The sequence below is a fragment of the Leucoraja erinacea genome, chromosome 8 (genome assembly GCF_028641065.1).
Source record: "Leucoraja erinacea ecotype New England chromosome 8, Leri_hhj_1, whole genome shotgun sequence".
NCBI lineage: Eukaryota > Metazoa > Chordata > Chondrichthyes > Rajiformes > Rajidae > Leucoraja > Leucoraja erinaceus.
Genome location: NC_073384.1, coordinates 33,726,649 through 33,742,927, shown reverse-complemented (window position 1 = coordinate 33,742,927; position 16,279 = coordinate 33,726,649). Strand labels below are relative to the sequence as shown.

Below are 16,279 nucleotides of genomic sequence, written 5' to 3'. Positions count from 1 at the left end.
AACAAGGATGTAATGCTGAGGCTCTATAAAGCGCTGGTCAGGCCACATTTGGAATATTGTGAGCAGTTTTGGGCACCGTATCTGAGGAGAGGTTCCAGAGGAGGTTTACAAGAATGATCCCAGGAATGAGTAGGTTCACATATGATGAGCGTTTGACGGCACTGGGCCTGTACTCACTGGAGTTTAGAAGAATGAGGGGGGATCTCATTGAAATGTACAGAATAATGAAAGGCTTGGATAGAGTGAATGTGGAGGATGTTCCCACAAGTGGGAGAGTCTAGGACTAGAGGTCATTACTTCAGTCTGAAGAAGGGTCTCGACCTGAAACGTCACCCATTCCTTCCCAACTTCTATACTCAATACTGAATGATGAAGGCCAATGTGCCGAATGCCTTCTTGGCAACCTTCACTACCTGTGACACCACTTTCAAGGAACTATGTACTGCACTCCTAGATCCCTCTGCTCCACAACACTCTCCACTGTGTAGGTCACATTTGCACATACTGCTTTACTCATATAGGTGATACTCACTGTTGCCTTTGATTGATTTGGATTGCAATGTATGCTGAATGATGAAGGCCAATATGCAAACTGTGACCGCGTGGGTTTTCTCTGGGTGCTCTGGTTTCCTCCCACACTCCAAAGACGAGCAGGTTTGTAAGTTTAGGAAGGAACTGCAGATGCTGGTTTACACCGAAGACGGACAAGACAAATGCTGGAGTAACTCAGTAGGTCAGGCAGCATCAAAGAAGAAATGGAATAGGTGACGTTTTGGGTTGAGACCCTTCTTCAGACTTTGACTTTTAGTAAGTTAATTGGCTTTGGTAAAAATTGTAAATTGTCCTTAGTGTGTAGGATAGTGTTCGTGCACGAGGTGATTGCCGGTTTGTGCGGACTTAGTAGGCCAAAGGGCCTGTTTCCGCATTGTATTGTTAAAGTGAAATGCAAACAGCATCGGCTTAATTCAAAGTTGGTCAATGGTCTGTTAAATCAAACTGAAACTGTGTGAATAAACCTTCACCAGTTTTAATAACATCATTTAATTCCACTGTGGGATAAAGGAAACCTTCCCTTCTGTGAAAAACACTGAGGCTGACTTAACATGAGATTGGACTTCCATTTATACCCATGTGATCCTATTCCCATGAATTTAAATTGCAAATCTCATTTGTTTCAGATGGAATTCATTCAATTGGAAGTTAATGAAAAAGAATGAGTAAGTCACCACAGCGCTAGAAAGAGCTTTGGATCAGATATTAGGAAATCGTTTAACAAAAAGAGAAACAAAATAAGGAAGCAAGGAGAAAATCAGCTGCTGTTTAGTCATAAAGTCTTACAGCACAGAAGCAGGCAATTCAGCTCAACTTGCTCATGTAGATCAACATGCCCCATCTAAGCTAGTCCCACCTGCCCTCATTTAGCCCATATCCCTCTAAACATTTTATATCCATGTCCCTGTCCAAATGTCTTTAAAATCTTGTTCTTGTCCTGCCTCAACTACCTCCTCTGACAGCTCGTTGCATATCCCACCACCCTCTGTAAAAAAAGGTTGCCCATCAAGTTCCTATCAAATCTTTCCCCTGTCACCTTAAACCTATGTCCTCTGGCTCTTGATTCCCTTACTCTGGGAAAAAGACTCTGTGCGTTCACCCTATCTATTTCCTCATGATTTTATGCATCTCTATAAGATCACCCCTCAGCCTTCTGCACTCCAAGGAATTAAATCCTCGCCTGCCCAACCTTATCCTGTAGCTCAGTCCCTCGACTTCTGGAAGCAACGTCTCAAATGTTTTCTGCACTCTTTCCAGCTTAACAACATCCTTCCTGGTGTGATACTCCTTTGAGGGCGGTGGGGGGAGGGTTTGCTAATTCTCAGGCATGGTGGCGCAGCGGTAGAGTTGCTGCTATACAGCGCCAAAGACCGGGGTTCGATCCTGACAAACTCCACACACAGACAGCACCCGAGGTCAGAATCGAACTGGGTCCCTGGCGCTGTGATGCAGTGGCTCAAACATGGTGCCGCCCGTAGGTGGGAAGATGGGGACTGTACCCAGGCTCATGGGAGGACGGTTCAGTAGTCTGATGCCCCATAACCCAAGGCGTGACAAGTTTTGCAGCCCAGCTTCCTTTGAGCGGTTCCGTGCACTGCCTCCACTGCCCTCCATTCCCCCCTCCGCCTCACACCCGCCTTTTGTGTTACTTTCAATGATTACATTCAGGGGATCCCATCCCCAGCAGGACTTGCAAGCCGTGACCTGCTTTGATTCCAAATACTCCGGGGGAAGTAATTATCCTCTATTGAAAAGAGAGAGAGTAAAGAGAACTGCTTTCTTCCAGAGCTCCACTGAACGTGAGTCTAACACACATGTTTTCAGTGATTCTGCTGGGTTACAGTGCTGGATGCAGCCTATTCCCAGCCATAGCAACCATCTTGTTGCAGGCAGTAACCTTGGCCACACAAGCTGCCAGCACTAAGGGGCAGCAAGAGTCTGGGAGGACAAAGGCTTGCTTGTTCCAGCAGAAACGAATGCTCCCCTGTTTAAACAAGTTTCCTTCATTTATCTGCTGCCTTGCTCTTCAGATCATGACCACTTCAGTGCTTACTGCTCCCACATTCCCAGAGGGTCCGCTCAAACTCCATTGAATCATTGACAGGTACAGACCCTTCGGCCCACCGAGTCAATGCCGACCATCGATCATCCGTTCACACTAGTTCTTTGTTATCCCACCATCCTGGGTATATAAAGGAGGCACTGCCTCAGAAAGACCACCAATGCCAGAGAGTCCATCACAGGTACTGACCTCCCCACCAACGAAGGGATCTACAGGAGGAGCTGCCTCAAAAAGGCAGTCAACATCATCAAAGATGCCCACCACTCCTGCGCTCCAAGGAACAAAGACCTAGCTTGCCCAACCTCCCTCTGTAGCTCAGGCCCTTGAGTCCTGGCAACATCATCATAAATCTTCACTGCACTCTTTCTAGATTCATGACATCTTTCCCATAACAGGGTGTACCTGGTCCTTTTTTTGCACAAAGAGCCCTCAAGTCCTGACAACATGCTTGTAATGTGAAAACAAAGTACCATTGAGCCACACACTTTGTCCATCCATGGCCAGACCTATCCAAAATGACTAAAGTCCCTGCGGTCTGAATCAAAGCCCCTTACAGCAGGCTGGTGTTATGGTCTGGAGCCTCTATTGTGGACAAACACTTTGTATCTGCCACCGATCCCTCACTGACAGCAGCAATCCCAGCAATTACTGCAAGAGAAGAGTTTTATTTTCCCGCTACTATTGTTTATTGCTGTGCCTGGCAACACAAAAGGTCTCCAGTAAATCTGAACATTGATCGGACTCAAATGTGACTCTTTTCAAATTAAAAGACACAATGTGCTGGAGTAACTCAGCAGGTCAGGCAGCATCTCTGGTGGACATGGAGAGGTGAAGTTTCGGGTCGGGACCCTTCTTCAGACTTCAGACACATTCATTCTGATTCATCCATAACCTTCATTGGAGTGTAGAAACAAAGAACTGTAGATACTGGTTTACACCAAATATAGATACAAGTGCTGGAATAACTCAGCAGTGACCGAGTCTTAAGAAGGGTCCCAACCCAAAACGTCACCCATGCTTTTTCTCCAGAGATGTTCTTTCCAAAGATGTACAGGTTTGTAGGTTAATTGGCTTGGTATAATTGTAAGTTGTCTCTGGTGTATAGGATGTATAGTGTTGGTGTGTGGGGATCACTGGACAGCACAAAATCGGTGGGTGAAAGGGCCTGCTCCCCCTGCTGTAAAACTAAACTAAACTAAACTAAACTAAACTAAACTACACTAAACTAAACTAAAACTAAACTAAGCTACTGCCTGACCTGCTGAGTTACTCCAGCACTGGTCCACTCTCTCAGTGGGTGAGCAGGGACTGTGTGCAGTGATGTGCAGGACATTCATGGGATTTTAATGCCTCAGGTATTCTGTATTTTACAGTTCGATCGTGCCATCTTTCTTAAAAAAGTTTTATAAGGTGATTTTAAAAACATCTCTCAATGTGGGAGTACATTGAGGACATCTGAAAGTGGAGCAGTAAAATGGAGACGCAGGTACACAAAAAAGCTGGAGAAACACAGCGGGTGCAGCAGCATCTATGGAGCGAAGGAAATAGGCAACATTTTGGGCCGAAACCCAAAGGGCCGAAACCCAAAGAGCTTTGGAGGAGGATGTGACCTTCCCAGCCTGGCTGCATCTGAACAGCAGACAGGCAGATGGTGGCATGGGAAGGACTCGGTGCTTATATCTGCAGGCCTCCACTGTGAGGCTTCCTGCTGGGTAGCCCCACACACAGTGTGGTGGCAGGAGCAGCTCAGAGGATGGGGTTCCCATGAATAGTCACACAGTCATAAAGTCATACAGCATGGAAACAGGCCCTTCGGCCCAAGCCTTCCATGCAAACCAGAACTAGCCCCATTAGCCTGCGGTTGGCCCATGTCCCTCTAAACCATTCCAATCCATTTATCTGTCCAAATGTCCTGTAAACAATGCTGATTACTTTAGTTTAGTGATGCAGTGTGGAAACAGGCCTTTTGGCCCACAGAGTCCGTGCCGACCAGTGATCACCTCGTAGAGTGACACTAGGAACAATTTACAATCTTTACCGAAGCCAGACCTGCACGTCTTTGGAGTGTGGAAGGAAACCAGGACACCTGGTGAAAACTCACGTGGTCACAGGGAGAACATACAAACTCCGTACAGACACCAGCTGAAGTCAGGATCGAACCCGGGTCTCTGGCGCTGTGAGGCAGCAACTCTACCGCTAAGCCACTATGTCACACCTTGCAGGCCGTTCATGCCAACCAGAGCTAGCCCCATTAGCTTGCATTCCCATGTCCCTCTGAACCTTTCCTATCCATTTACCCGTCCAAATGCCTTTTAAATATTGTTATAGTTCCTGCCTCAACTACCTCCTCTGGCAACTTCCATACATTCACCACCCTCTGAGTGAAGAAGTTACTCCTCAGATTCCTGTTAAATTTTGCCCATCACCTTAAACCTATGTCCTCTGTGTCTTGATTCCTCTACTCTGGGGAAGAAGACTCTGTGTATTCACCTGTTTTATTACACCTCTATAAGATCACCCCTCATCCTCCTGCTTTCCAAGGTATAAAGTCCGAGTCTGCTCACCCTCTCCCTACAGCTCAGGCCCTCGAGTCCTGGCAACATCCTTGTAAATCTGCTCTGCACTTTCCAGCTAGACATATCGTTTGATTTTTCTTTTGGTGTCCTGGATATTAATCCATAAACTAGCCTTTCTAACAAATTAATCATTTGGACAGATCTTGCCTTGGCACAGACTGTTGTGTTCTTCTCTGGTTTCAGGGATCAGGTAAGATTTAAAAATGAGCCTTCCATTGGAAAGTAACTTGAAAAGCCTAAAATCAGGGCTTAAGAGCTGCAAACAGGTATTACTGAGACCATTTCCTGGCTGTTAATCTTCTTATGGTTTGCTGGATCATATTGAGTATAAAGCAATTCTCTGACATCCTGAGGGGTCTGATAAGATGTGGTCTAACTATGCTTGCAGCTCCCTTCAAGTGGAGAACATTAAATCCTTGTTCAGATTTCATTCATGAAATGCCTAACAGTTTCCTCAGCTCCAGTCTGATCCTAATAATATAATCAATCAATCGGCCCCATTTCCAGCTTATTCACCTTATGTCACCTCTGGGTCCTGATGAGAATGGAATTGGCCTGGGTTTGAAGAGGAATCTCAGTCAAAGGTCTGGGTTTGAAGAAGGGGCCCGACGCGAAACGTCACCTATTCCTTATCTCCAGAGATGCCGCTTAACCCGCTGAGTTACTCCAGCATTTTGGGACTATCTTCGGTGTAAACAACACCTGCAGTTCCTTCCTGCACACTCTGCCTTTGCACGTTGTGAACCTGGCTACCTGCGACTGGTCACGTGCACTGTCATCCCCTGGCTTTGGATCACAATGATTTACCAGCCTTCTGAAAATACAGCATAAAACATTTCTTCAATGTAGAAACAAGAAACTGTAGATGCTGGTGTACAAAAAAAAGACACAACGTGCTGGAGTAACTCAGCGGGTCAGGCAGCATCCCTGGAGAACATGGAGAGAAGATGTTTCAGGTCGGGACCCTTTCTCGATCTGAAGGGTCCCAACATGAAACGTCACCAATCCATGTTATCCAGAGATGCAGATGCTGGTTTATACCAAAGGTACAAGGTGCTGGAGTAACTCAGCGGGTCAGGCAGCATCTCTGGAGAACAATGCTGGGTGGCGATTCAGGTAGGGACCCTTCTTCACACTAAAAGTAGGGGTGGGGTGGGGATGAAGTGAGAAAAGACCAATCTCACCACCAATCACATCTTCCCATCTGCACCACTTTCCGCCTTCTGCATCTGAGACCATTCCCTCTGCAACTCCTTGGTTCACTTGTCCCTTCCCACCCAAACTACGCCCTCCCCAACTACTGTCCCCTGCAAACGCAGGAGATGAAACACCTGTCCCCATACCTCCTCCCTCGACTCTGTCCAGGGACCCCGACAGCCCTTCCAGGTGAGACCGAGGTTCACATGTACCTCCTCTAATCTCATCTATTGCATCCAGTGTTTCCCCGATGTGGGCTCCTGTACATCGGCGAGACCAAACATAGACTCGGAGCGCTGAACACTTGCGCTCAGTCTACCTAGGCCTACAAGATTACCCAATTGCCAAACATTTCAACTCCCCTTCCCATTCCCATACTTTCCTTCCTATCCTGGGCTTTCTCACCTGTCAGAGTGAGGCCATACGCAGGTTGAATGAACAGAAGCTCGTATTTTGCTGGGGTAGCTTACAACCCAGCAGTATGAACATTGAGGTCTCTAATTTTGTAACTTTGACCTGTCTGTCTGTAACACAGTGTGTGTGTGTGTGTCTGTGTCTGTGTCGGTGTGTCTGTGTGTGCGCGTGTGTGAGATGCCAAGTTAACTAATCTCCATGTGATCCACATCCCTCCATATCCAAGTGCCTATCCCAGAGTCTAATAAAGGCCTCTATCGTATCTGCCTCCACCACCACTACCACTATTAAGCAATTCATTGCTAACACAGGACCAAAGCAACCCACAGGGTAGCTCCACACCCCCACAAACCACACTCCGGAGACAGCCCGCAAATCAGAAAACTAATGGGCTGGCAAATTAAAATATCTGGCACAGCTTTATCTCACTTGCATTACACTCCATAAGCCTCCAAGCTAACGGTTTGATTTTGTTTGCTTGTGTTTAGGAAACACAACAGTGACAATTTAATTAAATGTTCCAGAAAAGGTTTTTATAAAATGCATTTATTAGCTGTATACCTTGAAGCAAAAGCCTTATCTAATTATCCGAGATAATATTGTGCGTTCCAAAGGTTGATTTAAGCAATGGCTCCCCAGTGTCTAGTCCCATCAACTTCCTAGTTCTGCAGTGGAGAGATGGAGGCTCCTTCAGCTGAAGATGCACAGTCTATCGATGGTCCATTCATCTACACGTGGTGAAGGTGGGGGAAGTGAAGGAGGTGCAATATATATGTGTGTAGAAGGACATTTGATACATTGTTATATCAGCCAGTGCGCTGGACTAGTTGACTAGCTTCTACAAAATTACACCATTAGGGCGGCACAGTGGTGAAGTGGGTAGAGCTGCTGCCTGCCTCACAGCGCCAGAGATCTGGGTTCAATCCTGACTATGGGTGGAGTTTGCACGTTTTCCCACATGAGTTTCCTCTGGGTGCTCCGGTTTCCTCCCACATCACAAAGATGTGCAGGTTTACAGGTTAATTTGGCTTCTGTAAATTACCCCTAGTGTACAGGGAGTGGGTATGAGGGAGCGCAAAGGGGAAAATACAGATATAGTTCTCAGCATTGTAGCGCACCAGTTCCAATGTCCGCAATGAGGTAGAGGTGAATCGGACAGTACCCCAGCTTATGGAAGGACTGTTTAGAAGCCAGATAACAGAGAGGAAGAAGCTGATGGGAGCAGGGAGAAGAAGGAATGATCAGGGTGGAACAACTCTTTGATTATGTTGACTGATTTTGATGGGACGAGTCTTTGATGGTTTGGGTTAAAGAGAGAACTGTATTGCAAACGGAGAAGATCCCTCAGGGACGTGAGAAGAAGCATGGACTTACTCATGGCTGCCAATGCAGCCGGGCTGGAGTGTGAGCAGTAGATTGAACGTAACCATGTTCAGAACCAAAAGGAAAGGTCAGAGGTGATGTCTTCAGAAAGTACAACTGGAAATGGTGCCAAAACCTGGTGACTGTTGCATGCAGTCTCAGAGGACTATTTCTAGACACACTTTGTATTAATCAGGGATTATGCTTAGGTATGGCAATACTTTACTGAACTGCATGAAAATAAATAATTTCACTGGACATATGTACACGTGACAATGAAGAACCATTGACGACTGACCATTGGCCACTGATGATTGACCATTGACAAATTGACCAATCACCTTTGGCCATTGACCAATAACGATTGATCATTGGCCACTGACAAATGACCATTGACCAGTGACAATTGATCACTGGATATAGGAAAAGTCCAGAGCGTGCAGGGACAGTGGGAGACAAGATAAAGGAGATGTGTAAGAAGAGAGCACAAAGAAGTAACCAAATTAGAGATTATGGTCAACATGGAAATGCAGGAGCATTCATCTTGAACAAAACCCAAAGTTCTGGAGTAACTCAGTGGATCAGGCAGCGTCTGTGGAGGGAATCGACAGACGACATTTGGGTTGGGCTCTTCTTCAAACTGATGGAGCAGGGAGGAGAAAACTGGAAAAGAGAGGTGGGGCAGCCAAAGCCTAGCAAGTGACAGGTGGATACAGGTGAGTGGGGGGGGGGGGGGGGGGGGAATGATTGACAGACGGGTGGAGTAAGTAACTAAAGAATGGTCCCAACCTGAAATGCCACCTATCCATGTTCTCCAGCAATGCTGCCTGACCCGTTGAGTTAAAACAGTGGCAGATAAGGAGAGAAAACCCGGAGTCAAATCTTTACGCCAGAGGGTGGTATGTTGGTGGAAAGAGGCGGGATGGGGTAAAAGTGGGGTCTTTAACAAGACTGGTTCTTTGCAAGAGTCAAATTGGAACAAATTGGAGTAAGCACGTGTGGAGAATTGTGGACGCAGCCCAGACCATCACACAAAAACCAACGTCCCATCCACTGACACCACCCACACTTCACACTGCCTCAGCAAGTGCCACCAGCATAATCAAAGACCAGTCTCACCCTGGTTACTCCCTTTTCTCCCCTCTCCCATCAGGCAAGAGGTACAGAAGTGTGAAAACGCACACCTCCAGAATCAGAGTCAGTTTCTTCCCAGCTGTTATCAGGCAACTGAACCATCCTATCACCAACTGGATAGCAGTCCTGATTTTCTTGCTACCTCATTGGAGGCCGTTGGACAATCTAAGCTAAACATTATTCACTTCATTCTGTATCTGTACACTGTGGACAGCTCGATTGTAATCGTGTATTGACTGGTTAGAATGCAACAAATGTTTTTCATTGTACCTCGGTACACATGACAATAAACAAAACTAACTAACTAATATATTTTCTTCCCTTTATCAGCAGAGCATGAACGTCCAAGGCATTTCTGTCTGTCTGTCTGTCAGTGAATCAAGAGGCAAGTCTTCATTCAGCCACACTCCCAGTGCTGCAGTCAACATCCCACCCGAGGCCCCTTCTACCCTTGTCCTGGTCACTCTGTCTGAAATTTTTTGTTGATTCAGGACTAGAAATAGCATTGGACAGCACTTCTAAAAATACCCAGGGCAGTGGCTGCCCGCCAACATGTGCCGATATCATTAGTGGAATAACAACACGCAGTTATTAACGTTCTTGTCACTTGGGTGCTGTTGTTGCTTTAAGTCTGTCCCCATGCACACAATTCGAGGAAATGGTTTCAAGCGCCGTGTACAGCTGTCCTAACCTCTGCTTCTCTTTTGTTTCAGCGTGGTTCAGCTCATTGCAACCTCTCTCATGTCTGGGTCAGGAGGTGAGAGGTATGGTTGCCCGTCCAAGACAGGAGTGGGTGATCGGGCCACAGGGAGGTAACAGACACTCAGTTCCGTATTACCATGAGTGACAGTCCAGGCCCACAGTCAACAAGACAAGTAGTCTGGGCCACACGGTTGCGCAGTGGGTTGAGCTGCTGCTACACAACGCCGGAGACCCGGGTTTGATCCTGACCTCAGATGCTGTCTGTCTGGAGTTTGCACGTTCTCCCTGTAGGTTCAAGAGTCATGAGCATTTAATGATAATATCTACCAAAAACAGAACAATTAAATTCTTACTTATGGAGTCGTAGAGTCATACAGCCCAACTTCTCCATGCCGATCAAGATGCACCATCTACACTAGTCTCGCCTGCCTGTGTTTGGTCCATAGCCTTTTAAACCTTCCCTATCCATGTACCTGTCCAAATGTATTTTAAATGTTGTGATAGTACCTGCCTCAACTACCTCCTCTTGCAGCTTGTTCCATTCTCCCACCACCCTCTGTGTGAAAACTACTTGCTGCAGCTTAACAGGCTCATTAACATATTAACACATAGATAAATATAAAATGATCGATAACACAATAAATTAAAAACCTTGATACTATGTAACCATAACAGTGCAAAACAGAAGTCCAACAGTTGCTGAGGTTAGTGTTGTACAGTGTTCACGAGCCTGATGGTTGCTTGAAACGAGTTCACGGTTTTCAGGCTCCTATACCTTCTTCCTGATGGTAGCAGCAGGGTGAGAGAGTGGCCAGGGTGGTGTGGGTGTCCTCTCGGCCCTTTGGTTTTCTCCAACGTCCCAAAAAATCTGCTGCACATTCGGTAAATTGCTCCTGGCAAGAGTGAGGGGTAGAATCCTGGGGGGAGGGGGGGGGGGGGAGATGGGAATGTGAGAAGAATGGAACAAAAATGGGATTGAAGTAGGAAGAGTGGGTTGGAGGAACGGCGCCTCATGTTTCATTTGTGTCTTACAACCCAGCGGTATGAAGATTGATTTCTGTAATTTCAAATAACGTGCCCTCATTTCGTGCCCTCTCCCCCTCCCCCTCCCCCCTTGTTTTCTCCCTCATCTACCTCATTGATGACCCTCAGACTACACTTGATCGGAATTTTCTGGCTTTACCTTGCACTAGACATGATTCCCTTATCATGTAAATACACTGTAAATGACTCGATTGTAATCATAGTTTGTCTCTCTGCAGACTGGACAGCCAGTGACAAAAGCTTTTCACTGTACCTCGGTACACGTGACAATAAATTAAACTGATATAAACTCAATGCTTCTAAACTAAACATCTACTGTTCGCATCCGTGTATCCCTTATGCTATCACATCTTCCCCAGCCAACAATGGGCCATTATGGGCCTCACCCTTCCTGAGGTCATCTGTTGCCGACCCTAATATGTTCTGATCTTTTCTCACCTCCAGTTTATTCCCAACTACTTTCAGTGTGAATAAGGGTTCTGACCCAAAACATCACTAATTCTTTTTTTCCAGCGACTGCCTGACCTGCTGAGTTACTCCAACATTTTGTGTCTCTCTATGATGCAAAGACAAATGCTTATCTTCCAGCACGTGATCCATATCCGTTAATTCTCTGCATATCCATGTACTTATCCAAAATCCCATGAAACATTAACATATCTGCCTCCATCCCCGGCAGCACGTTCCAGGCACTCACCACCCTCTGTGTAAAAAAACCTGCCCCGATCTTTAATATATTCTTCTGAATGTCATAAAGAGGAACGGATAAAATAAGTTACAATTCAATGCTGCTGTTGCTGGATGAAATAAACTGAGAGGGGAGAGTTCAATTCCTTTTAAATTAGTTTTTTTCCCCCTCTCAGCAGAACACAATATGGACAGACTACACAGTAAAAATGTTGTTTAATCTCTGGCAATATATATTTTTATATAAAAAACATCCTCAAAAAGGCGCTTCCTTTATTGGAATGCTCTGGTGACTCATTATGTCCCTGTCAACAAGATTAGGGTGAGGTAACTTGGGGAACTAACTGCAGGAGGAACTCAGTGGTTCAGGCAGCATAGAGTCATAGTGTCCAATGTCCACAATGGGGTGGTGGTGAATCGGTCAGTACCCTCGCATATGGAAGGACCATTCAGAAGCATGAGAACAGAGGGGAGGAAGCTGTTCCTGAGGCTGGTGGTGCGTGCTTTCAAGCTTCTGTACCTTCTGCCTGACGGGAAGAGGGAGATTCCATTGCCTGCTTTTCCGAGGCAGCGTGCAATGTAGACATAGTCGATGGTGGGGAGTCTGGTCTGTGTGGTGGACTGGGCTACATCCACAACCCTCAGCATGAAGGGTAGATGGAGTCAGTGGTGGGGAGTCTGGTCTGTGCGATGCACTGCAAAGACCATCACACTGTGGATGTGTGATTACACAACCGATAACATCTGTATGACTGACTTGGCAAATGAAATTCCTCGTATGTTGCAAAACATACAAGGCTGATAAAGTATTATTGTATTGTATCTCACAGAGACATCCCATTAATCCCATTTTCCCTGTAACGCAATGGGGTAGAGGTGAAATGGACAGTAACTCATGGAAGGATCGTTCAGACCATTGTAACAGAGGGGGGAGATCTTCGACCGGTCTCTGGACTTCTTCTCACCCTCCTGTCTGAATGCTGTTGCCCTGTGATGATCAACACACTCAATCAGACTCAGTGCTTGGAAATATCCTACAGAGGATGAAGTTCACTGAGGGCAACTGGGAATGGGAATTTGAAGAAAGATTTAGGCTTTAGAGATACAGCTGGCCAGCGATCACCTTGTACACTAGCACTACCCTACATACTAAGGACAATTTGCATGAGTCAAGTGTACCCAGAGAAAGCCCATAAGGTCATGTGGAGAACGTGCAAAATCTGTTCCGACAGCACCCGTCATCAGGATCAAACCTGGATCTCTAGCTGGAATATTTGCACTCAACACTGAAGTTAGACAAATTGCTGGAGTAACTCAGCGGGTCAGGCAACATCTCTGGAGAAATGGAATAGGTGACATTTTGGGTCAAGACCCTTCTTCACACTGAAGAGTCTGAAGAAGTGTCTCGACCCGAAATGTCACCTATTCCGTTTCTCCAGAGATGCTGCCTGACCCCCTGAGTTACTCCAGCATTTTGTCTCTATCTTCAGTGTAAACCAGCATCTGTAGTTTCTTTCTACACACTGAAAGCAAGTGAATGGATGAAAAAGGTAATTAAAACCACTAATGTTGTGCTTTATGTGGAAGGGGTTGGAGTGTGGGGAGGTTATGCTTCATTGATTCCCAGTAGATCTGCCTATTCCCACCTCCATGTTATTATCTGACTCCGCCCCTGCATCTGCTCAGCTGCAGCCTGAACCGTAACCATGGCAACGTCATAACGCAACACATTCTGGCCTTCCACCCTTCGGTTACCTTCTCCGCAACAGAATTCCCTCCACATCGACGCACTGTGTGGAAAACAGACCCTTTGGCCCAACCCATCCATGCCGAGCAAGACGCCCCATCTAACCTAGTCCTATTTGCCCCGCGTTTGCCCCAAATCCATCTAAACTTTTCCATTCCATGTACCTGTCCAAGTGTCTTTTAAATGTTGTTATAGTACCTGCCCCAACTACCTCCTCTGGCAGCTTGTTCCATATACACACCACACTCTGTGTGAAAATGTTGCCCTTCTGGTTCTAAAATACAGTGAAAACCTTTGATTGCTTGCTAGCCACTTAAATTAAATCATACCATACCAATCAAGCTATACACAAGTACCACAGGTAGAGGAAAGAGAAAAGTGCCAAAATGTAAAATATATTTTCTCAGCATTGTAGCGTTAGTTACAGAGGAAAAGTGCAAGGTCTGCAATCAGATAGGTTGGAAGATTTGGACTACACCCTAGCTTATAGGAGGACCGTTCAGACGCCTGATAACAGAGGGGAAGAAGCTGTTCCTGATTCTGACTGTGCGCATTTTCAAACTTCTGTATCTTCTGATGGGAGCGGGAAGAAGGAGGAATGGGAGGGTGGGACAAGTCTTTGATTATGTTGGCTGCTTTTCCTAGGCAGCGAGAAGTGTAAATGAAGTCAATGGTGCGGAGAGGCTGATCAGGTGTTTGTGATTGCAACCTAGGAAACATCTGGTGCACACCTGGTACACTCTGTGAGGGTCTAGGTTTAGAATTAACCAACATTTAAATTGTATGCACCTCTAAAGCACTCCTTCAATGCTTGCAAAGGACAAATTTACATCTCTTTCTTGCGGTAAATGCGTCTGTCCAGTGTGTAGACAAGGACTGATGTCTGATCACTGCGCTGAATCATTTCTGACCACCAGCCAATCATTCCAGAGCATCAGTCAGTTGTTTATATCACTACTGTCTGTGGGAGGTTACTTTGTACCACAAAGTGACAGTCATGAAGTCATAAAACACAAAATCAACTTTCCCATGCCAACCAAGATATCCCATCTACGCTGGTCCCACCAGCCTGTGTGTGGCCCATATCTCTCAACCCCTCAAAGCCACAGAGAGGCCACACGCAAACTGGAGGAACAGCACCTCATATTCCGCTTGGGTAGCTTACAACCCAATGGTACGAATATTGAATTCTCCAATTTTAGGTAACTAACCTACAAACCCCCTTCTTTTCTTCTCCCCCCGCCCCTTTTGTGCACCCAACCCATTTCTCCCCTCCCCCTCACCTTCGCCTTCCCCCTGCACCTCCCCTCCCACCTATATTCCTTCCCCTGACATCATAATTCACTTCATCTACCCTTATCTCACACCTTTTGTATTCACCTCCCCTTACCTTTATCCACCTATCACTCACCAGGTTTTGTCCTGCCCCCTCCTTTCTTCCAGCTTTCTTTAACTTCTTCCAGCACAATTAGTCTGATGAAGGGTCACGAACCAAAATGTCACCTAACCATGTTCTCCAGAGATGCCGCCTGAGCCAGTGAGTTACTCCAGCTCCAAGCGGATCAGGGACACAGCAGTAGAGCTGCTGCCTTACAGTGCCAGAGACTCGGTTTGATCTTGACTACGGGTGCTGTCTGTACGGAGTTTTACATTCTCCCTGTTGCTGAGTGGGTTTCCCCCCGGTTACTTTGGTTTCCTCCCACACTCCAAAGACAAACAGGCTTGTAAGTTAATTGGCTTCTGTAAATTTGTAAATTGTCCCTCGGGTGTAGGATAGTGCTAGTGTACAGGGAATGCTGGTCAGCACGGACTCGATGGGCCCAACGGCCTGTTTCAGCGCTGTATCTCTACAATGCAAAGTAAAGTCCAAAATGTCTTTCTTTTCCCCTCTAAACCATTCCTGTCCCGCTGCCTGTCCTGCTGAGTTCACCAAGTCCACACAGTGGGGCCCATCTAGATGAGTTTACCGAGGTACAGTGAAAAGCTTTTGTAGCGTGCTGATCATTAGTAGAAAGACATTACATGATTAATTCGAGCTGTCCACAGTGTACAGATACACAATAAATGGAATAATGTGAATAATGTTTAGTGCAAGATAAACCCAGTAAAGTCCGGTCAAAGATAGTCCGAGGGTCTCCAATGAGTTAGATGGTAGCTCAGGACTGCTCTCCTTTCAGATCACGACTACTTCTTCTTCTTGCGTAGGGCGTGCACAGCCTGAAGTTGTAGGACAACTTGTTCTATTTGATCTTATTTGATTGTACACGCCAGGTTGATTGCATTCATCGAAACAGGGCGGACCACGTGAATGTTGCAATCTCTCACCCCGGATCACGACTGATCCACAAGGACATCATTCACGGTGAAGCTCTTCAGGATGTCCAGGAGCTCAGGAAGGTCTATCGGTCGATTTCGGCTTGGGCAAAAGTGCCCAGCACAGCACAAGTTGTGTGGTCTGTCCAGCCCGATATACATCAGGATATGTGAAGAGGGTCTCGACCCGAAACATCATCCATTCCTTCTCTCCAGAGATGCTGTCTGTCCTGCTGAGTTACTCCAGCTTTTTGTGTCTATCTTCAGGATAATGGGATACATCAGGAAGCAAATTATATCTCTCAAGCAGACTGAGGTTCGTGCTGTGAAATTCAAATTAACAGGATAGCCACAAGGCACTTGTCACCTTTTGCTCCGAAATTTGTTGTTACGAAATCTTTTATAATCATCCAATTTATCTTCCTGTCATTGCTAGAATACATAAATATCCAGACTCACACGTTGAAACCATTGCATCATCACCATAAG

The 16,279-nt window shown here is 46.2% G+C and overlaps 1 protein-coding gene across 1 annotated transcript in view; it reads left to right on the top strand.

Moving 5' to 3' along the window:
• Positions 1 to 10,429, top strand: part of LOC129699535 (KH domain-containing RNA-binding protein QKI) — a 425,418-nt gene extending 414,989 nt beyond the window's left edge. Inside the window, exon 7 of the mRNA XM_055639415.1 lies at positions 10,011 to 10,429. Within this exon, the coding sequence (XP_055495390.1) occupies positions 10,011 to 10,144 (134 nt within the window). The 3' untranslated portion in view covers positions 10,145 to 10,429. The remainder of the gene's footprint in view (positions 1 to 10,010) is intronic.
• Positions 10,430 to 16,279: the final 5,850 nt, after the last annotated feature.